The sequence below is a fragment of the Varanus komodoensis genome, unplaced genomic scaffold (assembly GCF_004798865.1).
Source record: "Varanus komodoensis strain SLA01 unplaced genomic scaffold, ASM479886v1 scaffold15, whole genome shotgun sequence".
Taxonomy (NCBI): domain Eukaryota; kingdom Metazoa; phylum Chordata; class Lepidosauria; order Squamata; family Varanidae; genus Varanus; species Varanus komodoensis.
Window position 1 is genome coordinate 18,568,719 of NW_025335440.1, and position 16,684 is coordinate 18,585,402.

The 16,684-nt window shown below is 41.0% G+C and overlaps 1 protein-coding gene across 5 annotated transcripts in view; it reads left to right on the plus strand.

Moving 5' to 3' along the window:
* The window catches only part of PARD3 (par-3 family cell polarity regulator), a 592,893-nt gene that overhangs the window by 281,821 nt on the left and 294,388 nt on the right, over positions 1 to 16,684 (plus strand). For all 5 annotated transcript variants that reach the window (XM_044425071.1, XM_044425073.1, XM_044425074.1 and 2 more), the window contains one exon: positions 16,492 to 16,583. In XM_044425071.1, coding sequence (XP_044281006.1) covers positions 16,492 to 16,583 — 92 coding nt within the window. The remainder of the gene's footprint in view (positions 1 to 16,491; positions 16,584 to 16,684) is intronic.

Below are 16,684 nucleotides of genomic sequence, written 5' to 3' on the forward strand. Positions count from 1 at the left end.
TATGAAGGATCAGAACAAAAGGTCCTTTGGTCCTCTTTTGTCTCCACACTACTGAGAAAGAAGGTTGGGAAACAGAACATCTCTGGAGGGTTTAACAGTTCAGTTATATACAGAGGCATAAATGAATGATAAATTACCTTGTAACTATATTTCTCCTCCCTCCTTCCCTCCCAAAGAAATTCTGACTAGGATATATTTAACCATTTTCCCATGACAGTAGCAAAACATAATTTATAGATTCTCAAATAATTATTTTGCATGGTCTAATTTTAATAATTTCCAGATGATGGTATACAAATGTGTATATCAAGAATGCTTTATTGTAAGCATTTTTCAGGACACTGTGGCCTGAAGCCATTGATAAAAAGGTTCACTCTTTTTTTACATGAGATCTCTTTTCCTCCATCTTCCTTGGTTTGCATGTTTAGTCTCTGGTTCTGTACAGATTTTAGTTTCTAGTTATGTAAATTTAAGCATTGTGAAATTACTAGTCAATGAAGAAGGATTTGTGATATTTCTGTATTGGCATAATGGCTCAAAATATGTCGAGGAAATAATACAATTGTATTTTCTATATTTCTGTATTGTTCGGATGCTACAATACATTAATAATTACATGTGCTTTTCTGATGCATTTCCCTTTCTCCCTGTACCAGTTGGTGTCACTTTTGGGACTGAAATCTATTTGGTTGATAAGGCATGTAAACCCACACTTAGAAATGATTGTGTTACAGCTGTAAATTTATTTGTAAGTGAGCTATAATGATGATTACTTTTTCCCATAGCTCTGCCTCAACAGAATAACAAACAGTGTATGTAATCTATTCATTGATCAACATTTTCTGCAAACCTGGAATGGTATCAGAAGTTTGGAAAAAGAAGATAGAGATTTGATCATTTTGGGGTTGGGGGAAGGGGTTTACAGTTGGAATATGTTTTTCACTTGCTGTTATTCCTGAATTTGAAAATTTTATATAAATTTAATACTTCATGTTCCACCGATTTTAGTTGCTGTTCTAGAAATATTTTATGAACATAGAAAGTGATTATTTGTATAATAATGGTATATGTACTGGTGTATATCTCTGAAAGCAGTGGTACAGCTCGATCTGGACCTTGGAGCCCAGCTGAAGATTCATAGGTTGAGGTTCCTCCTTCGAACAGTCAAAAGCCACAGACCATTTTCCTAGAAAAGCTTTCTTTATTGCTTTCAAGTTCAAATAACCCAGAACAGATCTCTGAGCATGCAAAGATCAGTCTGTTGAACCCAATCTAGTGTTTACCTCCAGAAACTCTCTTTATGAATATGCCTGGGCCCCATCTCCTCATGAGGGGCTTTCTGAAGGCAAGTTGGGCCTCCCATCTCTGCTGATGTCTCGTCATGGGGTCTAGGGCTGGTCTGAGAATTCCTGAGAGACCCCCCACTCCCACTCGCTAGCATTCCCAGAAACTGCCTGGCTTTGAGATAATCACCTCCTTCTCCGTCATCATCTCAGAAACTTGACCTAGCCCATTCTCCACTGTAATTTGTTTCACATTCTGATTTCAGATCGGCTGGGATGCAGCCAGCAGTCTGTGAGAATGATTGCCCAAGACTGCCATCCTTCCTTCTCACCCCCAACAGTTATGAGAGCATTAGGACAGCAGAAGCCAACTCCATTGTATTCCTGTAGTTACAATAGTGCTGTGATTTAAAATACAAAGCTGTACACATTCAGAACATTTCTTTTGCGAAGTCTTATTGCTGCTGCTGGAGTGAAGAAGCTGTTGTAAAGCATGGAATGGCAGTTGGGCTGGTAGAGAAATGCTAGTTGTGTGCTTCATAATTGAAACAATGCACATGGCTGCCCCATAAGACCATGAAGTCCAGGGTCTGAAATCAGGTAGCTATACCTTTGTTGGAAAGTCACAAGGCTCCATACTTTTTGTAAAGAAAAAAAAGGGAATGGTTTTATGGTGCTGATTATTTTCCTTTTTTTAAATTCCCTGCAATAATGATAATAATGGGATGCAGGTGGCGCAGTGGTTTAAACTGCTGTGCTGCTGGGCTGGTTGATCGAAAGGTCGCCGGTTCAAGTCTGCACAACGGGGTGAGTTCCCATTGCTCCGTCCCAGCTCCTGCCAACCTTGCAGTTTGAAAGCATGCACATGCAAGTAGATGAAAAGTTACCACTTCGGTGGGCAGGTAACAGCGTTCCGTGCACTTCAGTGTTTAGTCATGCCGGCCACATGACCACGGAGACTGTCTGTGGACAAACGCTGGCTCCCTCGGCTAGGAAACGGAGATGAGCACCGTCCCCTAGAGTCAGACGTGACTGGACTTTAATGTCAAGGGGAAACCTTTACCTTTAATAATGATAATAATCACAGTCTTCTTAAAATGAACATTTATTTTGCAATGTAACCTTTAATATATGCAAAGGATGACCTTTGAACTTTTCTTGTACCTCTTTCTTCTATGTTACTAAAATGCTTTTCCCTAGAAAAAGTGACCAGTGCTCAACTCTTGTTCTTTTCCACCCACCTTTTTCCATTCTTCTCTCCCTGTTTCTTCTTCTGGTGCCAAATGCTTCCAGACCTTTCATTAACTTGAACAATTTGAAGAACAGCAAAACTCTGAGAATGACCTTGTTGTGCATAATTAATTTTGAGCAGATTTGTTTTTTCATGGAGCCAACTTTGTTTTGTATACAGAATTGTCACTGATTGTGGCTGGCTTAACGTTAGATTTATTTTGCAAGATCTGAAGGGCAGCCCCATGGAGCTCATTACATAAATTTACTGTGCAACAGCATTTGGAAAAAAATATTGCAGATAATTCACATTCAGTGTGCTCTGTCTGCAAGGTCTAATGCCAAGGCAAGGAAGCCAACTGTCTCTTGTTACTTGGAACGTTCCCAAGCCTTCACATATGTATTCCAGATTTCATATTTGTGGGGCTTTCCCCATATGTTGAAAAGAAACTTTTTCTTCTTTTTTCTTAAATCACATTCTGATTTGCTTCGATGAAAAGCATGTTGTTTTTTTGTTGAGTTTGTTTGCAAAAACTCAGGAACAGTTTTCTGTTTCTGATCCAACTTGAGAATATGTTGTGGTTATAGTACTGTACTGTACACAGAGTATTTCCGACTCTGTGTGTTTCCTGTGTATGTATGGTATTGGCCATGGAGTTGTCACTTATTCATAATTGGAATGAATTGCTCATATATTGGAAATACTGCACAGAGAAGTAAGGATACTTGTCTGTTTTCTTTCTTGTGACTTCTCATAAGAAATGCAATAAGATGAAGGTGACATTTAAGAAGGCAGAGTTGTGCATCCAAACAAACATCAATTAGCTGTGCCTGAAGGTTCAGAAATACATATGAGACAGAAAAGTGTTTCCGAGGCAGGAAAAAGTAGAAGAAAACATGCTTGCTGAAAACAACCCTCCCTGAACCCAGCAACCCTTTGCTGTTTTATAAAATAAAAGACGTAATTATTGTTATTTTAATTTTCACCCTACTCTGAAATCTAAAATTTCTGTTTATGACTTTAAAGAGAATTGTATTGACCACGAACCAATATTAAGTAATATTGGCATGCATCTAATATTTAAAAGTAACATGATGATAATAAAATGCATGGTCTGTGCTCACATCCCATGCTGAAGCATGGTGGTAGAGGTAGTTTTTGTTATATTTATTTATACCCCTCCTATTCCCATCAGTGGAACTGCATTCAGCACAATGTGAACAAGCCATGGTAAAGCTGCAGTCCTCCCATGCAGCAGAAAGGAAGCTTTTTCTTTTATAACTCTGTATTATCTGGACCCAGAATTGTGGCTAATTGCAATTCATTTCAGTATGGCAGCTTCAGAAATCATGAGTTGATGTTGGCTTGTTTGAAAATGCCTGTGGTTAATGTTGTTGTTGTTGTTGTTGTTATTATTATTATTATAACATTTCTAATACTCCAGATAACAAGCAGCTAACAAATGTGAAAGAATAAGCTTCTGACATTATCCTGTGAATCGTGCAGGAAGATAGAAAGGAGGGAATACATGAGCCCAAGACTAAGTTCATTCCTGCTTGTACACTTCCCATTAAACCATGGATTAGCATGTTCAGAGTCATACTCACAGATTTATATTGACCCACTGAATGGTTGGACCCTGCATGCTTCAGGTACTTTGCATTGTGAGCATGTTTCTTCCCCTTTGCCTTTCCAGCAGATGAAGGTGAAAGGCTTCTAAAATATCATCTCTTATTGAGCTATGCTGGATTTGCAGTACAGAATGAATATTAATAAAGTTGGTAACAGATAACATCAATCTTTCTGATTAGTGGAGTTTGAACTCCACTAATCAGAAAGTTGTCTTGTCAGGAGTTGATTCCAAACTGAATTCCTCTCTCCCCTCCCCCAAAGAGGAGCTGGCTCCACCCTCAGGGAGGTTTGCACTGGATGTTATTTAATTGGTCTACTTGTTTCAAGGAGTCATATAACAGTAGAGTTGGAAGGGGCCAAGAAGGTCCATGGGAGTCACTTGACAGAGCACTCTTTCAGTGATAAATTCACATTCTGCTCCTTCTAACTCTCCTTGTTCTGCAGTGTCTCCATCTGAACCAGAGTCTGATAAGCTTGATATTGCAGAAACGCATCCCTCTTTTTCATCCACTCTGAACTTTTTAGTTTAGAATGCTGCATTTTGAGAGAAATGGGCCCAATCCCTACAGTTTGTATGTAGTAACCAGTTGTGATTTGGGCCCATGCCTCGGGACATGCACTTTCCATCCTTTTCCTGGGTGGAGTAGTCCCATGACTTACTTTCTGGTTTTGAACAAGTTATAATTTGCCGTGACAATCCAAAAGAGGCAAACTGTGGCATGTGCCAATGATCATTCCTAAACTAGAGCTGGAAACTGGATTCAGTTGGGTTTCTAGCTCACACCTGAGCAAAGGAAACTATGGTTTGCTCAAGCTAGGAAGTACAGGAAGAAATTGGCATGCACTAAGGTAGCAGGAGCATACAAATCTGAGGCATATGTCATGGCTGTTATTTGTGAACCAAGAGTTCAACTTTTAGCAGGCCTAGGTTAGATGGATATATTAACTAAAGTATAGAAGCATCAGCCTAACACAAAGGTTATTTTATTATTTCATTTAGTTTGTCCTATGTCCAGGATTGAGAGTGACCAGTTTGTTATGCTTGTGTCAGTTCTCTGCCTGAGCTGTTTCTCTCAGGAGATTTGTCTAGCTAAGGTTCTTGAAGAGAAGACAACGTGAGTTTCAGTTAAATGCTTGTCTCTGCTAGTTAAGGAAAAAAGCAGGTGTGTTGTGCAAGATGTCCTACCAAACGTAATTGCGTAGAATTAGATATTTCATGTGTATGTCTTTGTTTCTAACAAAGATTTAGAGAATGAAGTTGCCAAGAGTTTTAATCACTGGAAAGCAATACTTGTTGTCACTAATGATGAAAGATAGATATGGGTAGCTTGAATGAGGATATATAGGCAGATGCATTATTGCATCTGCCAATTAATTTAGAATTTGCTATTTTAGAGTGCTTTGGCATGGAGCTGCACTTTAGCAACAGAGTTCTCAACCCCATTTCTGCATCATGACACTATTGTGGAGAGGGGGAGGTCTTGGCGTGGAAAGGTCACCAGAAGTGAGGAACGGAAAGGAGCTTAACCTTTTCCTTGCCCATTGATTCTGCCCTGTAAGTGCCCCTTTCTCCTGGCTGTTTTTCACCATTTTTTTCCTTCACCAGTCAGAATAAGTACTGGAAATAAACTAAGCTGAAATGGCATTTGCAGTGGAAAATTGCTGAGTATGGGAAGGGTCAAGCAGTCCATTGTGAAAGCGTTTTAACATAGTTTTGAGAACATGTATTTGCTGAGATAACATACATTGCTCTCTTTACAAATATATCTGTTAGCATTCTATGGTCTTAAGTGATTTTTGTGTTTTCTAGTACATACACATCAGGGGTGAGCAGACTTTTTTTCTGTGGAGGGTTGTTTTTCTGTGGTGTCAATAAACCTGCCTTTGTGTCTTACGGCATATGTTTGGGTGAGTGTAAATTAAAGCCATGAATCTTGTTCCAGGGGGTCACTAGGCCAGCTTTCCTCAATCTGATCTTCATAATATCTGGAGGGCAGCAGTTTGGGAAAGGCTGCACCAGCTCCCCCTCCCCAGTTTTCTCATTGTCACCCTTTTTCAGCTCCTATCCTATTTCCCCAGTTTGCTTAGGGCCTCCTGTTCCTTCCAAATCCTTGAGTTGCCTGCCTTCCCCTCTCCCCACTGCCTTGGCCTTCTCCACTTGCTGTCCTTTCTCCCAGGCCATGCTCCTTCTTCCAATTCCATAAGCTTAAGCACCAGTTGCATGTCAGAAAAGTGGGGCACCCTCGTCTGAATAGGAAGTGACGTATACTCTTAAAAACAGTTGCATCACCCCCATTATTTGTTTGGTTTTTTTTGGGGGGGGGACTTAATCTTCAGCACAAATTCCGAAGTTAGAAGGGACCTTACAGAAGCCGTGTAATTTTTGAAGCTCCTTTGATTACGATGCAAACAGTCTGTTCAGTTGTGCCGGCCAGGGGCTGTCTTCGCTCGGCTCAAGCTTCATTATTCAGATGTTTATTTTATTTAAGGCATTCATATATCTCATTTCATAAATATTTATGCTTGAGAAGTTCACAATGCAAAATAAAATCAACACCAGCAACAATAAAATATACAATAGGACAGTAGAAAATCAATATAGAGCTAACACAAATAATCAACTGGAATTGCATCATGGAATAAAACAAACTTCATATACAGTTTTGAACAGAATTGGACAGAACAACTTCATATCCAATATTCAATGCCATTAAAATACAACCCACTAAAATGCCCGAGAGAATAAAAGCGGCTTGGAGCAACAGTTAATAAAGTGGGTGCCGGGTGAGTTTCTTTTTGGAAGAAGGTACACAGCTGGGTTGCCACAGATGAAAAGCCTTTCCTCTTTGGCCACGTGGCTGATCTTTCGATAGTGCTGACACCATCAAATGTTCATCACACTTGGGCAGACTGATATGGGAGGAGGCCATTCCAGGCTTCGGTTAGCTTTGCCCTGCAAAAGCAAATACAATTGCCACGCCTTCTGCTGAAGGACAACAGCCCTCTCCCCTGTATCCCCCCTATCCTGGGCACTTGCACATCTCCACAGAAGAAGAATGCATTGGCAACAACAACAGAAAAGGCAAAAGAGAGCAGGGGTTTTTATAACATTAGCATGTATATTGGTGCAAGTTTAGAAATAATAACTATAATTTAAATAGAAATGTAATAGGCACACAGTGATGACTGTCTAACAAAGCAATGCTATAGCCAGTGTCTGGGTGGCTGCAGCCTTGTTCAGATTCCCAGCTCTAAAGTCGGAAAATTGCCCCTGCCTTGAAGCTGGGGCTCCATGCTTGGTCCCCCTCCCTCCTTTGCAGCTGGAGTGGAAAGAACTGTTCTGGCTGCTTCTCCGAGGCTTCAAAAGCAACCTCAGAAATGAGTTTAAGTGTGTATTTGATGAGAAGGGAAGAGTGGAAAATAGCAGCACCAAGGCACAAGTGATCCTGTTGGCCTCTCATTCTCCTTTCCACCACTCCAGAAGGTCTGGACAGTAAAAACCAGCTGTCTGGCTGTTTTACAGAGCAGGCAAAGTATAGAGGCCGCCGTCCCCTCATACTGTCCTTTTCTCTGTGGAATGCCCATGGTCTACCATGTTGGAATCTCCATGGGATCGCACCTTAAGTGACTTTAGTGGCTGTTCAGTCTGCTTTCCAGAACCTAAGGGCAGATGGGCAAATTTACAGCTTGCCTTTCTTACAGGTTCTTTGTGTTCTAGTCAGGCAAGGACTGGAACGCTCTTCAAACAGAGACTACATTTACATGGAGGACTGAGAGGACTGGCCTCCAAATGTAGGGTTGTCTCACCTGCATTTAGGGAAAATACACTCACACATATGCAACTATGCACACACTCTTGATGGCTTTGCTTTGTTGAAACTTTTTAAAAAAGGACAAAATGAGGCTGTTTGAGTCATTACATGCCTTGCTTTTACTTCTCCTTCCCATGCCTGGCTTTGAACTGCACTTAAGAGCTTGTGTCAGTTGGAACCTGATCCATTACCTGTGGCTGCAAACTTTAGCAGCTAAATTTCGGTCCCCCATGTTCTTCCACCTGAATGAATAACAGTGAGACCATTTTCCTGCTTGCAAGAGCTTTTGTGCTTCAGTCACTTAACCTTAGTTATTTCAGTTGATGCCTTAGGCTAGTGCTGGAGAACCTTTTAGGGACTGAGTGCCCAAACTACAACCCAAAACTCACTTATTTATCGCAAAGTGCCAGCACTACAATAAAACCTGGAAACTGCAGTTTCAGTTAATTGAAAACAACTCACAGCCAGTCCAAGCAAATACATATATATCCTTGGCAGCGCACTGACCGGCCATACGAAAGTTTGGACGAGTCTCAGCTAATTAGTCGTGGCTCGTGACATCATCATCTAGCGCCTTTCCAAGCATGCGCATGGCCCCTATGTGCGCTGTTATCCGATACTTGGCTGCTGGGGCGATGCAGGGGTGACTTGGCTCGTGCGCTGACAGAGAGAGCTCTGTGTGCCTGCTGCGGCACATGTGCCATAGGTTCACCACCACTGCCCAAACCCTTCCCTGGTGCACTCCCCTAACCCTAATAGAGAGATAAAATACCATTGAAAGGGGCGATTTTGAAAAAGCCTTCCTTGAGTAGCTTTTTCTGCACAGCTCATCATTTCTGCCCATTCTAAACACATTCCAACCATCAAAATCATGCCAGGACACCTCGTTTTTCTAACACTAACCGTACCCTGATGCACACCCCTAAGCCTTAATATAGGGCTAAACTTCCATTGAAAATATTGTGATTTTGAAAAAGCCCTCCTTGAGTAGCTTTTTCTGCACAGCTCTCCATTTCTGCTCATTCCAAACACATTCCAATCATCAAACCCATGGCAGGACACCTCATTTTTCTAACCCTAACCCTACCCTGGTGCACACCCCTAACCGTAATACAGGGCTAAAGTTCAACTGAGAAGAGGGCAATTTTGAAAAAGCCTTCCTTGAGTAGTTTTTCCTGCACAGCTCATCATTTCTGCCCATTGTAAACACATTCCAAGCATCAATATCATGCCAGGATACCTCGTTTTTCTAACCCTAAGCCGGTGATGGTGAACTTTTTAGAGACTGCAACCCAAAACCCACTTACGTATCGCAAAGTGCCAGCACTGCAATCAAACCTGAAAACTGAGATGTCCTGACTGGCTTGGACCGGCAGTCCAAGCATATATATATATATGTATATCCTTCGCAACGCACTGACCAGCCATGCGAAAGCTCAGACGAGTCTCAGCTAATGAGTCACGGCTCATCACGTCATCACTTTCCCACCTCCTTTTCAAGCATGCGCATGGCCCCTGTGTACACTGTTATCCGATGCTCGGCTGCTGGGACAATGCTGGTGCGACTTGGCTCGTGTGTCGACAGAGGGGGCTCTGTGTGCCCGCTGTGGCACGCGTGCCATAGGTTCGCCACCACTGCCTTGGGCTGTGGCTTGTGCCAAACTTCATTGAGCTAGTTATTTCAGTGGGAAGGACAACAAACTTCGCTGTGGTCAGTGATATCCGGTGGAATATCATCTGCTACTTTATGTACCCTTTTTGAAACTCATGCATGCATTCCTTTATGAAATCATTTAGAACCACAAGGAAAGAAGAACCAAATCAATGCAGCTCCACAGCTGTTACTAGTTTTTCCCCCTACAAGTGATTAACTCTAGGCAGTGTGCATTCATATGCATAAATACAAATGGGACCTGCAACAGAGTTACAGTGAAGGGAGTGCCCATGTTCACTGTGCCAGCCAACCAGCTATAGTATCTTTGAGGACTGTCCCAGAGCAGGCCCGATTGTTAATTGCACTGAAGTGGTGAAAGTTGTTTTTCATTTCTGGCTTGTGCTCGCTGGTGGTATTGCCTAGTCAACTTCACCCAGATTCCAGGGACAGCATCCTGGGAGATGGCCCCTAAACAAGCCATGGGCTGAGAGCCACTGAGCTCAGCCAGTGCTTGCACAAATTAAACTATGAAATCTGCTATCACATTTACACTTTGTACAATTTAAACCACTACATATGCTTTTGAGTTATCTTTAAAATGTTTATAACTATGGTAATACTTATTAGTTGCAAGGAAAGCTTCGACTATTATATTTAAACCCTATTAAATGTGTTTTATTGACTTCTGCTCTCAATGAAATGGTTCAGTTCTACTAATTATGCTTTATAAGATAGGTAAAATAAACATACTAAATCAACCCACTGGCTTTTTGATGGTGCCACTGAAGTCCTGATCATGGTTTCCTGCTTTGAATGGGTTTGTGTGTTTGTCACTGCTGTTAACGACTCCAGAGTTGACCAATTTGGTTTAAAAGTAGAATTTGGATGGAAAATCTTGGAAATGGACTTCCTCTTAAAATTTGCAACAAGACCAAAAATGTTATTAATGTTATATTACAGACATATCCCAACATTTTTCCTCCTGCAAGGAACTCAAGGTCCTCCACTCATTTTATCCTCTCAATAACAGCTCTGTGAGGTACGTTAAGAGGTGAAATACATTTTTTACAGCGTGACCTTTCATTTACCTTACAAAAGATGCAAAGTTTGCCAACAATCTAAGGCTGACTAGGAATTTTCTTATTGTAACTTTAATAAGATATGGGAAATAGTCTCTTCCATCTTGATTTGAAGAATTCAAATTGCCTGCCAGCCACGCAGTTAAATGAGAGGTTTTGAACCAATTGCAGTCTCTCAGCCTAATCTGTTTCTCAGGGTGGTTGTCAAGGGGTAAGTGTGATGACTTACTTTATTATTCATTTCTAACCTATCTTGGAAAGATGAGGTATACATTAAATTAAGTAAACCTCCCTTAAAATGTTAATGAATATTCTGTTGAATCAAACATGTCCAGCCAATAGGTGGGGGAAGTTAATGGACAGGATCCAGTCTTTTCCTATGGGTGTTGTCACATGGGTTCCACATTCCATTGTAATTTGATATCCTTACAATAAATCTGACAGTCCTACTGATATACCCTATATTGTGCCTCTCCAATAATAATCTGGTTTTATGAAAACAATTCTTGTACAAAATGTATAGCTTACAATTGCCAAATCATTGATTCTAGAACTTTCTCAATCCTCTAAGTATACAATTTGCTAATTTTACCTCAGTAACAGGTGGAGTTTTTAATTTAAGAAGAAACCAAGGCAATAATTGCTTGATGCAGATACTTTCAAACTAGTTACTTTTTTTAGCAAATGAGAATTCTAAGTTACTTTCCTCTGCAGGTGTCCAAATTAATCTACGTTTGGTGCCATGTAAATGGAAGTCTGTGTTATATAGGAAAGAAAAGAGTGACTGATTACAGCAATATTAAATTTTTAAAAGGACACATCTGTTGATTATAGTGTCATGATACCAATGCTCTAGTGAAGTTTAGAAGCTTCTTTTACTCTAAGTAACATAATTGAAAGACATAATTTTAGGCTCCAAGATTACTAAAATAAAATTGAAAAAACATACACTTTCCTTAGACCAACTAAAACTTCAGGAAAAATAACGGATTTCCATAGATGGAATATCTATCTATCTATCTTCCTATCTAGATATAAATAACACTTTCCTGGAAAACAGGTTTATGTCAAAATGTCCAAATATATTTTCTGTATAGCCCTAAATAAGTATGTGTTAATTTAAAAATGTATATCCATCTTTATCAAGATGGTTTATAGCATTACTGAAACAGTCTCAGGAAAGAAAATCAATGGAGATAAAAAAATAAAATTCAATTAATAATAAAAAGTCTATATTAACAGCGACAGGGAACGGCATAAAATACCATTCACAACTCCTGCATGAAAATCAAGGCACTTTCCAGAAGGCCTGGAAAAATGGAGAGCCTTTTATAGCCCTCCTTCAACACTTTTTGGAGTAAGCAACTGCAGAAATTGGAACTATGTTCAATTGAATCAGCTTACTCTAGTTTGATATCTGATAGTAATCAGAACCTATCTAGATGTTTTGAGATATGTGGATTGCCATCGTTATAGCCTTCGTGCCATGCCTTGCCGTGCCCCTTCATAACAAGCACGTGTTGTGATGGCTTTGTCATACACAACTCCATTTACCCAATGATGCAAAGCAAAGCAATGCACAGTACATAATTGTTTCCATCTATGGTGTCCAACCATAATCGAGAGGAAGCATGTTCATAACAGACACGGGGCAGTAGCAGTTCTGTGTCTCTTGAAAGATAGTTTGTCTTGCAGATCTCAGACTGCATGTACACTTACAATCCTGTGTCCCCTTCACAGCCTTATTAAGACTGTGTCCTTGAGTTAATGTGTATTTGATTGCACTGTGTAAATGAGAGGGAATCTATAAAAAGAAACATTCTTTGAGTTATACAGGACACAAATAATAAACACATGTAAAAATGAAAACCATTATCTCAGATTGTCCCTGGAAACCAACAGAATGCCATCTGGGATGGTTAGCTTAATAAAATGGAGCGTAAGGGAGACATGATGAAAGGGTAGAAAATTATTCATGGTGTGAAGAAAGTGAAGAGGGATACCTTTTTCCTCCTCCTCTTTTTAATACTAGAACCTGGGGTATCCCATGGAGCTGCCTGGTGGAAGAATCAGGACAGATAAAAAAATGCACTTTTTCACACGGAACATGGATAGTTACTGTGGAATTCATTATCACAGGATATAGTGATGGCCTCTTAATTGACTAGCCTTAAAAGCTGACTGCACCAATTCATGGAGGGTATGTCTAGCAGTGGCTACTAGTCCCGATGGCTTATGCTTCCTCTTGTGACGGAGGCAGGATGCCTGGGTGTGCTACTGGTTTGGGAACTTGGGTGGGAGGGTGCAGTGCCCTCATGTTCTGCTTTGTGAGTTTCCTGTGGTTGATGGCTGATCACTGCGTGGACAGACAGGTGGCTTAGCTGGCTGCTTTGTCTGATCCAGCAGGGCTCACCTTATAGTCCTGCAAGTGCAGCACTGAAGGTTCTTCTTCGTGGTCTCTGTGCATCATACATTTGGGCTCTGCACATGGAGCCTGTTCAGGGGTCTCAAAGTACCTATGTGGCAGTAATCTGTGGCATTTGGTATTTAACTGAAAGGTCTGAGCAACCGTTGAGAGCACCTGTGTGAAACGAACTGGGATTACATTAGAGAGCTTTGAGGTTGTAAAGGCATGAACGCTGGTTGCAGCATCCGTGAGGGGTGTGTGCGCGGGAGCACAGTCGGAGAAGGAGCTGAGCAGCACTGCTCCCTTCTGCCATGCTGCCCAGACAGTTCCTGCCCCTTTTTCCTGAACACGGAGCAGGCACGTTGCTCCAGCAGTCCCCTCCGGAGCAGCAGGCGAGGTGCCTGACCAGCCCTGTCATCCTCTCTGTGGCACTTCAGACCATGAGCGCTGCTATGTAGCAGAGACTGTGAGCTGGACTCTGCTTGTGACTGTGGCTGTCAGAGAGAGGAGCCTCACTCCTCTCCATGGTATCTCCTGGGATCCCACCTGGAGGAATGAGAGGGAAGGAGATGGTGGGAGAGGGGAGGCTTACTACCAAGAGCCTGATCATCTGATCAGCAGGTTAAAGGGGGGGAAAGCAACCCGTGGTAAGCACACGGGGTTGCTTGTCATGATATGTGAATTCTGCCATCAACTTTGAATGCATGGGAAGGGGAGCAAGAAATTTCTGAGTCTCCTTTAACAGTTGTTTCAGTTATGTCCATGAATGAATTTGTCTTTTCAGCTCCCCATCTTTCTTTCTCCTTCCATCCTTCACACTCTCTCTCTCATGCATCAATAGACCTGAAGTCATGGCTAAATGTTAACATGTTTCTAGAAGACTCACTAGTCTTTCTCTTTAAAACTGAATGCCACAAATACCTAATTTTGATTTCGTGTTTATATTCCTGATGCAGTTCTAGACAAGTTCAAGGTGCTAGTTAACCTTTGCAATGTATTACTTGCCTTGTGCTTAAGGGAGATAGATGACTAAGAAGAGCATATTGGAGCCTCTCAAAACACAGAATCATCAATCTTGACGTAGCTGGGCTTCATGCAGCGATCTGCCATCCGGCACATACATCTGCAATTTGTAGAGACAGAGCTTAGTATACCCAGCTTCTTATTTTTGCAGACCCTCAAAGGAAATGTCAGGTGGACATTACCAACTGCCTCTGCCTTGCTTTAATATCTTTTCAATAATTTAATATATTGTCTGACTTTCCCTGTGCTGAACTCATAACCCGTCACCCATCTCTTATCATCTTGCTGATTGATGCCTCAGCCGGCAGATTCTAAATCTGCACTGAAATCTACTGGCTAATGCAATAGGTGTTTGTGTGTGTGTGTGTGTTGTACGCATGGGCAATAGACACACATTGCTGTGAAGTTTCCCAGTGAACAAAGCTTTGGATCCCCCTTCCCTAAAGGAAAATCTCTTAAAATGATGATCTAGTACTTGCTGTATTTCTAGTATTCAGACTAAAACATAGTGTATGTAGTGACATACTAAGCCTCCATGAAGTGAAACAATATTTCTACTTTTCACCATTTGAATCCAGACACAGCTCTGTAAATATTAGAAGAGGCCCTTTTGTCTTCTTAACATTACTCTGTAATTTAAGAGCAAAGATGCAGCAACTTTGTATCAATATAAGTCAGAATGGCCACAGCACATCATCCATGGAGGAAGTACAGTAGCAGTGAACAACAGGTTAAGTTGTAATTTCAGTTCTACAAACTTCACTTTGGAAGTTGTAGTGGAATTACTTATGTGTGAGGAAGATAGTTGTAGTGGTTCAAGTCTGCAGTCTTCTTTCATCTCTCCATTCTTTTATTATACATGTTAATAGCATATTTCAACTATGTATCTGTATTCCCATGTATCATAAGAAATACTGCATAATCAATATACCTGTTAGTGCCTGAACATTTAAATGCAACATCATTTCATTCCAACCGATAAAGCACAAGAATTTTATATAACATGACAATAAGTAAACTGCAAAGGTGCTTTGAAATTGGTGGGATTACTGTGAACTGCATTTAATGTGTTGCTGTTGAATAAACCCAGTTTTAGAGAGGGCTGCACCTGCTAAACCTCTCAAGGCTGCCTGCCTCAGATCCATCAGTGACTTTGCAAAGGCGCATAGTATGGAGAGGATTCCCTTGGCCTACTTATGCAGGGGACCTGAAGGTTTTCTTTTCTGGTTGTCAAATGTAGGCCTGGGAAGAGGGAAGATAGCTGTAGGGACAATTCCCTCCTGCCATGCTGTGTTCTGCTGATGCATAACTCATTATGATTCCCCCTTTCTCCCAAGGAGTCTGCAGTTCCACAGGCAGAACTTGTAGGCAGGCTGAGGGCCTTAGAATCGGTGGGATCGCTACATCCCAAAAGTGCTTTCCACAGGCCTTTGTATTAATAACTCTCCATGGTGTCCCTTCTGTTTTTTTTTTAAACAAAGGTTTGCCAGTCTAGACAAAACAGAATGGTCTGGTTGAAACCAATGTAGCTAAACTTCTGCTTAAGTGTTCCAGCAACTGCACATTTCATGCCTCAATGGTATACATTCAAATAGAAATTGGGGTCCTTTGCGCAATGCTAGTCCAGGCTGCTGTGAATTCCTCCTTGAGAATATGTGGTGGCACCAGCTTTTTGAAAAGATGCCCTAGTAAGACTAGGGAATTTAAGGAGTGGGCATTTACTGCTACAGCACCTAAACTGTGGAATGCACTCCCTAGAGAGATTTGCCTGGTTTCTCCTCAGATTTTTTGGCACCAGGCAAGTCCACTTTTTGTTCTTCCAGGCCCTTTAAAAGAACTCCTACGTGTTTTGGTTCTTCGATATATTTAGTTTTGCATTTTAAAATGTGCTTCTCCATGTTTGAGATGCTCTGTTATTTATTTTTTAAAATGCTGTACTTTGTTTCTGCTTTTAAAGGCAATACTTTTAATATTTTTTGTTATGTGGGTCTTTGGTGATTTTATTACTTTATTACGTATTTTGTCCTGACAGTTTCAGCTGTAGGGGCACTCATAAGCTGCATGAATGGGGGAATTCACCCAAATGATGTAAAAAACTGAAAGCTGGGTTCTTAACAGATCCTTCCTGGGCAACATGCTTGAGTGGGTGGTTGCTGACCAAATCAAGTCAGGGCTGCATGAAGAGTTTTGTCTGTGACAGTAATAAAATAGCCAAAAGTTCATTCAGTATCAATCAACCACTTTATTTGCATACTGCTTTGCATATAGTATACTCAAAGCAGTTAAAACATTACGAAAAACAACACATCCCATTACATATATGTTTATAACCATATGCTCAAATGGTATGATCTCTTTTGTTATTACCAGGATGAAGATGGGACAGAAGAAGAAAGCAGCAGGGTTGAGCCTGTGGGTCATGCAGACACTGGCTTGGAGAATACTGCCAACTATTCTTTAGAGTAAGTTTCTTTATACAATAGTGGGTTTTACTTATTAGTCTGAAAATAGGATCGCAAGAAGTTATGATAAAGCTTTTATTTATGGGATCAAGTATATTCTA